At 34.3% G+C, this 9,231-nt stretch overlaps 1 protein-coding gene across 1 annotated transcript; it reads left to right on the plus strand.

Moving 5' to 3' along the window:
* Positions 1-2,078: 2,078 nt before the first annotated feature.
* On the plus strand, positions 2,079-4,062 carry LOC129926181 (uncharacterized). Its single transcript, XM_056028554.1, has 2 exons — positions 2,079-2,274; positions 2,670-4,062. The coding sequence occupies exons 1-2, from the start codon at positions 2,207-2,209 to the stop codon at positions 2,929-2,931; spliced, it is 330 nt and encodes a 109-aa protein (XP_055884529.1). The 5' UTR covers positions 2,079-2,206; the 3' UTR covers positions 2,932-4,062.
* Positions 4,063-9,231: the final 5,169 nt, after the last annotated feature.

Raw genomic sequence — 9,231 nt, forward strand, 5'->3', positions numbered from 1 at the left:
CGAGTTGAGGCACTTAGCCTATATTTGAAGCATGGAATAGTCTTCCAGAATGCTAGAGTGAGGTGAAGTTGGCATTTGAAGTACAGACTATCTTCGGATCGACATATTTTCGTGCCAGCAAGTGTTATATTCATATATAAATAAAAGTAAAGTAAGAAGGCAACTAACAAATGCAAATTTAGAGTCGTGTTTGAAACTAAAAACAAGTTATGAGCCTAATGTGTCGTATCCGAACTTTGTAAAACCATGCAAAGCCAACCTCCCATTCATTTTCTCAATTGTTTGTTATTGAAGTACAAGTTAGTGTTGTAAGAAACTTCTTTAGTTGTTACTGTTTCGTAAAAATAATTATCTAATGAAACCATATATATATATATTATTTAATTTGGTGTGAAAAACAAGTATATATGAATTAATATATTCGTTTTTTTTATTAAAAAATTAATTATGTGAGCACTATTTATTGTTGGCAAGAAAAAATGTTGTGGCTCTTTAAAAACTTTAAAATTGTGTAAATTGTATTTTTTGGCTCTACCGACCCAAAAGGTTGCCGACCCCTGGGCCCTAACTGATGTCTTATAATTAATCTAATTGTTTTGAAAAAGCTCAATCTCTTACACTTACGCGCAATAATACAAAAGTTTTGGAAAATGAAGTTTACAAGATTACTATTCATTTTAAATTAGGTCTAACTTATAATGCATACTAATTAGCTTTTTCTCTTAAAAAAAACTGCTTGTATAACTGATTTTAAAAATTAGATTTTTCGCTTTCAGAAAAAAAAAGTAGCCGTTGCATCAGAACTTTGAATGGTCTAAAATAGTGTGATGTCGGATTTTCAATATCTTTTCTCGTTTACGAGATCTAAACGGGACGGACGGATGAACATTTCGCACAAAACTAATAGCGTGTTTTCCCTTTAGGGGGCCGCTAAAAATATATTTTCACGACATTTTTTGTAGTGTTAAAATATCTCCATGTCTAGTCTAGATATAGTATATATAAAGCTATGACTATAACATTTCTCTGCAAGCATGAAGAAGTTTAATAAATCCTCATAAACATTTGCGCACCATCTTTTTGTAGTCTCTGTTAGCCTTGTCAACAAAGTTACCTACACGGCTATTCGCAAGTGTAAACTAAAAATAAGAATTTACACTGAACTGCCGTTCTATTGTCTTCAAATCTAAGGGAACAATTAAAACATGTAAGACAATCAAACAGACAAAAGAGAGAAAAAAAAAAGGAAATTTAAATGTAGAAAAGAGAAACTAAAAAAAAGGTATAGAACTAATGAAATATGGAGGGGAAAAAAAGAAAACAAATATTTAAACATTCAAAAAAGATAATGTAGGTGTTTTTTCTATGTCATTATCTTTGCTTCAACTTTTTAAACCAAGTAGATTGAGTGTCAGTGTCAGCGCAGGTTTCACTCGTTATAAACTTGTGACTGCATTAAGAATAGTTCGAAAAAAATGATCTCAAATGTCATCACATCAGGAATGTCTCCTCAGCATTTCGATGTATTTAGATCAAGTATACCTTTGTAATTGCACTGATGACTTACATATAACCCAACCCATAATGGTTGACACCGTTCCATGCTGACAACTTAATATTAAATACTTCCTAATCTTACTTACACTACTTATATACATCAACAAAATATTTTCCAAAAAATTCATGAAAGTTTGACCTTTTTTAAACACTATAAATAAACTTTGAAAATTCATATCTTTGTCATTACATACATTTCGGGTACACGGAAAAGTTTACAGTCAAAGAAAATAAATGTCTTTGCTTTTGCAGAGAGCAGCTCTTGATTTCCGGCTTGGGCTTCTTCTTGTCAATATAAGTCCAATTCAGAGGTACATTCATTCTTACTTATTTTCTTTTCATTTCATCATTTAATTATTTCTTTATTATTTTAAAAATAAATATATTGTGTTCATATATATACGTTGATTAAAAAATTATTATTATTATTCACAACATTTTATGATTGTTTATAAATGTACAGAATAAACGTCGGTAAAAATAAATTATATTTAAACGAATATTTATCTCACACCAAGAGTTGCGATAACATGGAAGCCAATACGAGGAAAGCGCAAACAGGGAGGTCCTCGTATTACTTGGCGACACACCTTCATGGAGGACCTCAGAACAGTGGACACCAGGTGGGAGGAGGCTTCACACATTACTAATGAGAGATCTTTATGGAGACAGCTTGCCGCCCAATGCGCCGAATGGCGCGGGAGGACCTAAGTCTAAGTAAGTTATCTATATAAGTCAAATTTTACGATACTACCTTCTCTTAAAAATTACGAGTATTATCACCCACTGGACGGGCAGGCAGGCCTTAACCCGGAACCAGAGTATGTCGCTGGTCACAATAAAAAGTGTTTGGTTGTTTAATAAAAACAAAAATAGCAAGCCAAGTATGGAGGGGTATCTGGCTCCATGCTGCGGTTCATGTTACAGCTACTTCACAACTTCTGTTCTCATGTGCTTCTTTTTCAGAACAAAGTTGTTTATGTTACTCTGCCAAACATAAAAGTTCTATAAAAAGTTTAATAGCTCAAAAATGAAATAATTGTTTCATTAATTTCATTAAAATTTTAAGATAAATTTCTTTTTAACTTAACATATTTTCTCTTTCTCTTTAGCACACAATTGAAACTTATGCTGCACAGTGCTGGTCACTTTGAACTAGACGTTGACCACCAAGCGGCACCAAACTTCACGTTTGACGAGGAGATTACGTGGGAAGAACTGCACAATGATGTTGTGACCTACCAAAGCTTCTTTGAAGAGCTAACGAATGAGATCTCCAAACTTTCACTAAATGGTAGTACATTTCTCTTCTCAGCAATACATAAATATATGTTAGAGGTGCGGTGGCTGAGCGGCAAAGCGTTCGGCTTCTGAAACGGGGCTCCCGGGTTCAAATCCTGGTGAAGAGTAGGCTATTTAATTTCGGGATCTTTGGGCGCCTCTGAGTCCACCCAGCTCTACTGGGTACATGACGTTAGTTGGGGAAAAGTAAAGGTGGTTAGTCGCTGTGTTGGCCACATGACACCCTCGTTAACCGTAGGCCACAGTTACAGATGATCTTTACATCATCTGCCCTATAGACCACAAGGTCTGAAAGAGGAACTTTAATTTTTATGTTAGGTTCTTTTGTCAAGCTTTAATAAAGTCTGTGTGGTCTAAACGTTCTACATGTTATATTTATCCACGTCCTAGTCCCATTCTCGGATCAAGTCTAGACTTTCCACAACTATTCATTGTCTATGACAACACATGAATCAATACACAAATGTATCAAATATTTAATCGATTCGTTTAAAATGTACTATCAATCGGCGGCAAGCGAATCGTGACAAAACAATTTCAACACCCATCCTCGGATAAGTCTAGACTTTGCACTAGTATTCATTGACTTTGACAACACATGAATCAATACACAAATGTACCAAATATTGAAATCGATCAGTTTAAGATCTACTATCAATCGGCGGCAAGCGAATCGTGACAAAACAATTTCAACACCCATCCTCGGATAAGTCTAGACTTTGCACTAGTATTCATTGACTATGACAACACATGAATCAATACACAAATGTACCAAATATTTAAATCGATCAGTTTAAAATCTACTATCAATCGGCGGCAAGCGAATCGTGACAAAACAATTTCAACACCCATTTTACAATTTTCACGACAGAAATCAAAACCACTACACCACTGAATGGACATTAATTACATGATTGATGGGATTTAACATTAAGGACAGTGTAAACTCGCAAATTATTATTTTAAAAATTGTTTATTTTAATAATAAAACATGCTTTTCAAAATGTGTTATTATGCACACACATAAAATAGTTAATACTTTTTGATAAAAACTATTTTTCTATTGACAAATTCTAGCTAAAGTTATGAAAGAACGAGATAATTATCACGTGAAGGTATCACAATAACAACTACAGCTAGCTCACGTAGAGTTGTTAATGATTTATATTAATAGAAAACAAATAATTAATTTATATTAAAAGAAGGTTCGCAAGGTTGTTAACGCCGGTAGTGGTGATTAAACCGGTGGCCGTCTTGAAAACATTGCAGTAGTGTACATTCATGCATACGAGAAATAAACTTGCTTTAGGTTTCTGGCATCCTGCATCTATTCCACACAATTCAATTGAGATACAAAACTTTAAATTTTTGTTTTGGCTTTCCTGTTAATGACAAATATAAATTTCAAGGTAATTTAAAATGCTTTTAAAATTGTTTATGCTTTACAAACATCAAGAATAATATAGATTTTAGCGTTTCATCAGTTTCACTCATGTTTATTGCCCGTTAGTAGGCCTATTGCCTAGATTTATATCATAATATCATAGCCCATTTGGTACTACATGAATATTTTAAAACTTGATCTATTTTATATATTTATTATGCTTTTATAGTACATTTAGATCTAAATCTAGGTATCTAGGCAAGGAAAATTTAGTTTTGTTGGTCACATGACAGTCGGTCATGGAACTCCTTGACCTCTAAATCATCTGCCCTTTAGATCGCAAGATCTGGAAGTGGTACTTTACTTGCTTAAGTCATCTTGATACTAACCACCAGCATGAAATCAGGTCTTGAATCATGCTTCTCCGTTAACTCTTAACATTGATTTTCAGTATAGGCCTACATATTTTTTCCTAAATTTCCTATAGGTTTTATTGTAGACAAAAATCGCATATGCGCTTGTAAAGATCTATACTGTGCCTGTTGTCATCAATTGAATTTGTATAGGTTTCATGTGAAAGTAGCAGGTAACAATTGTAATATATTCTACAAATTGTTTTTTTTTTTTATTTTATTTTTTAACTCTTTTATCATAAATGAAAATGTAAACAAAATAGCTTAGAAAAAAAAATATTTCAAGCTAAAATTTCGCATATAGTGCAGGTGGATAGTTGACTTGTGTAATGAAATGATAACGACTAGAATACCAATAACATGGCTTTATTCGACAAAATTAGACTACAGTAAACAGTGAATGAAACCAGCACGTCTAGCATACCACTGATGCAGTCTATACACACACACACACACTGGACATGAAACACAACAATGGCCATGACCTTCAGACACGCTGGACGCACGCAGAAGATCAACTCAGTTACACTACAACTTGATACAGCGTTATTCTAATAACGTGAATAATCGATCAATATTCTGGCCAAATTATTATTTTAAAATGTCAAATCAAATCTGAATGTTCATGTTTCTTGAGTATTTGAGCATAATAGTTTTGTGTTCTTATTTATATCATTTATTTAATTTCATTTGGTAAGCTTTCTCAGTCTATCTGTAAAAAAAAAAAGTACACATTTTTTCTCCAACACTCATTCTCTGCTGAAGTTAAATCTTAACACAAATAATTATTGTACATAACAAAACATTAATAGGGTTTGTTGCTGAACATAAAAATTTTATATGTGTCAGACGCAATTAGCCCAATTTTCAGTAAAAGAAATTACAAAAGTCATTTCTCTAGAGAAAAAGTTACGAAGGCTATATAAAATACAACCACAGACCTATATATACTACAATAAATATAGGTTTTCGATTGCTAGTTACGATTTATTTAGGTAGGTGCTGTTTTACTATTACATACCAAGTATAAGAGTTTAGAAAAACCCAGGTTCGTTCATCGCTATTAACTAACACCGCATATCATCTCTCCATTAGTATATTTAGATCCATGGGCGTAGCCAGGGGGGTTTTGGGGGTTCAACCCCCCCCCCCCCCCGAAATGAAATCCCCACTGCGGGGGGGGGGGGTGAGACGGACTTTAGTGACTGATTTTTGCTTTGATTTTGTTTATTTTAGGTGAGATTTTAATACTAAACCATCACTTGCCCCAGCACAGCCAAGGGTTTTTGAGTTTAAAACCCTTTACCAGGGGGATTTTGAGTTTAAAATCCCCTACCAGGGGTTTTAGCAGTTAAATCCCCCTCTTCTATAAATCAAAACCTAAAAAAAATGCAAACGACAATCCCCAAATTCCAAGAGCACAGTTAAGGAAGATTTTGATTTTAAAACCCCACCAAAATTTACGATAACCCCCCTCTTCAATATAAAAAAAGCAAATTAAACACTTAAAATTTTGAAGGGTTTAAAGTTAAAAATTACCTATTAAATATTTAAAAAAAGCTAATTACGCACTCAAGATGTTATGAGCGTAGCTAAATGGGTTTGGAAGCGGGGTTTGAAGGTAAAAAATACTTCTGTAATATTACAAACAAAGCATACACTCAAAATTCTATGAATATAAGCAAAGAGATTTTGAGTTTAAACTCCCCTCCAGTGGAGTTTGAAGCTAAAAAATGCCTTTTCAATATAAAAAAGCATATTTCACATTGTCAAATCTATAAGCGTAGCTAAAGGGGTTTTGAGTTTAAACCCCCCGCCAGTGGGGTTTGAAACTAAAAAATACATATTCAATTTAAAAAAAAAGCAAATTACACACTAAAATTATTTGAGCGTTGCCTAGTCAATTGGGTTTTTTTGAGTTTAAACCCTCTCCTACAGATGGCTTTTTTTTTAAAGTTTAAAACCCCTCCAGATGGTTTTGAGTTTAAAATCCCCTTACAGGGCGTTTTGAGGTGGAAAACCTCAATCTTCAATATTATTCTAAAGCAAACTACAGTTCTATGACCATAGCTAAATTGGTATTTCAATAAAAAAACAAAACTCCAGAGATTTTTTTAGTTTAAAGCCCCCTTTTTGATATAAAATCTAAAGCAAACTACAGTCACCTAATTTCAAGAGCGTATTCAAGAGAGGTTACTTATTTCTACCAGTGTCTGTGCTCCACTAATAAAGTGTAGTGAACAGTCATCTGCGAAATTAAAAAACACTAAATGTTACTCAAGAAAGATGGCTAAGAGAGATATTTAGAGTCCGTTATAGAGATCGGGTCTAAATCAAGGAAATTCTATGCCAAACTGAGAGTCGACCCCTTAGTAAGATTGTGACAGAGCGACGCATGAGGTTTGCGGGACATGTTCTCCGACAAAATGAATTACACATAATAAGAGTTACGATGACATCCTAGTATAAATTTGCGCCACACATTCATGGAGGTCCTCAGAGCAGGTGGGAAGAGGCTTCAGACATTGCCAGTGACATATTTTTATGGAAACAGCTTGACTGCAAATGCGCAGAACGGTGCCGGAGGGTCTAAAATCAGTAAGAATATGACATTAAGATTTTGAAATAAAACTTTTTAATAGCAGGAAAATGCACTGTAGATACCTCAGAATATGTATTTTAATGGCTTTAAATTCCAGAAATAGTGCTTGGCGGCGAAGCCCTGCGCTGGGGGAGCTTCTAGCGCTCCCCTAGACCCCCTTGCTGGCAAAGACGGGGAGTCTACAATTTTTCCACTAACTCTAGGAAGAAATTCTAGGGCTCAATAAACTTATTCCAAAAGATTGAAGGGTCAGAATGTAATAAGATTGTGTACACACACACACACACATCGGGATCGGAATTTAGTAAATGATTTTTTGCTTTGATTTTGTTTATTTTAGGTGAGATCTTAATACTAAACCATCACTTGCACCATCACAACCAATGGGGTTTTGAGTTTAAAACCCCCTACGAGGGGGGTTCGAATTAAAAAAAACCTAAAGGGGTTTTGAGTTTAAAATCCCCTACCAGGGGTTTTGAGTTTTAAACCCCCTACTTGGGGTTTTGCAGTTAACTCCCCCTCTTCTATAAAACAAAACCAAAAAAAAAATGCAAACGAAAATCCCCTAATTCTAAGAGCACAGTTAAGGGAGATTCTGATTTTAAAAACCCCTCAAAAATTTACGATAAAACCCCTCTTCAATATAAAAAAAGCTAATTTCGCACTCAAAATGTTATGAGCGTAGCTAAATGGGTTTTGACTTAGTTTTTAGTTTAAACCCCACTTCAGCAGGGTTTGAAGGAAGAAAATAACTCTTTAATAATAAAAACAAATTAAATTATACACTCAAAATGTTATGAGTGTAGTCAAAGGGAAGCGTAGTCGGGAAGCGAAGTGCCCTTGAAATTGGCTTGGCTGGGCTACCTAGGTTCGACTCCCGACTCGGGCAGAATTGTGTGTACCGAGCGCCTAAAGGTAGCATGGAAAACCAACTCCTAGATACCCCCTCCCCCCACTGGTCCACAACTGAGATTGGACCAAAAAGCGCTCTGAGCATGCTATAAGCATGAAAGTAGCGCTATATAAAAAGCTATAAAAAGTTATAATAATTCTTGTAGAACAGATACATTAGGTTTACCTGTCCCCTCTGCCAATCTTCTTTCCAGACCAACTACACACTTCCAGCGTCCAAGTGTTGCTCCAAAATATCAGTTCTCAGACAGCACGTAGGACTCCTCTCTTTCTCTAGTTCATGAACCTCTATTTCCTTTTTGTCACTTCAGGCGGATAGAAACTTTGTTTCTTAACAGTAATGTCTTTTTCGTATGATACATAGTGCACACCATAAGTGCATCTGCAGGGGTAGAGCTATTACCATACTGTGTATCGTGTATTAAGTATACCTTTAAAAATGTAAATCCGTTATACTTATAGCTCTTTTTTGCGATGATGTTTAATCAGATTTTATTCACTAACTTTATTCAGCTTTCGATAATAAAATTTAAAAAATGAAATGAAAACTGTTTATGTTGAATCTATGTTGGTATTTAATATTTATGTAAACAAAATAATCTTGTGTACATTATACTTTATACTATACGTGTATTTAGAGATTTAAAACAATACGTTTTTTTATGGCTATACATAGGGAGTATACATATAAAGTTTGGACTAATTTGATTAATAAATAAAAAAAAAGGTGTCAAGTGTCCCACATAGCCTTAAAAGCGTGACTACAAACACAATTTACATATTATAAAAGTACGAATTTTACGCCTTTGTAAAAAAAAAGTACACTCAAAGCTATGTTTCAGCTTATATCCACTGCACTGGCAACTTTTTAATGCCACAGCTCTTTATCAGGAAATAACTCTTAACTTCTTGTCCCTTTGAATATTCAAGAGTTATTATTTATGATACTATAATTATTATTATTTATTGTTTTAAGTTTTTACCCCCTAAAGCTTATTATATATTACGTAAAAGGAGCAACAATAAAAAACCCCGAGACCAGTGGCGTAGCTAGAGTGGGG

Source organism: Biomphalaria glabrata, chromosome 5, assembly GCF_947242115.1.
Source record: "Biomphalaria glabrata chromosome 5, xgBioGlab47.1, whole genome shotgun sequence".
Classification (NCBI taxonomy): domain Eukaryota; kingdom Metazoa; phylum Mollusca; class Gastropoda; family Planorbidae; genus Biomphalaria; species Biomphalaria glabrata.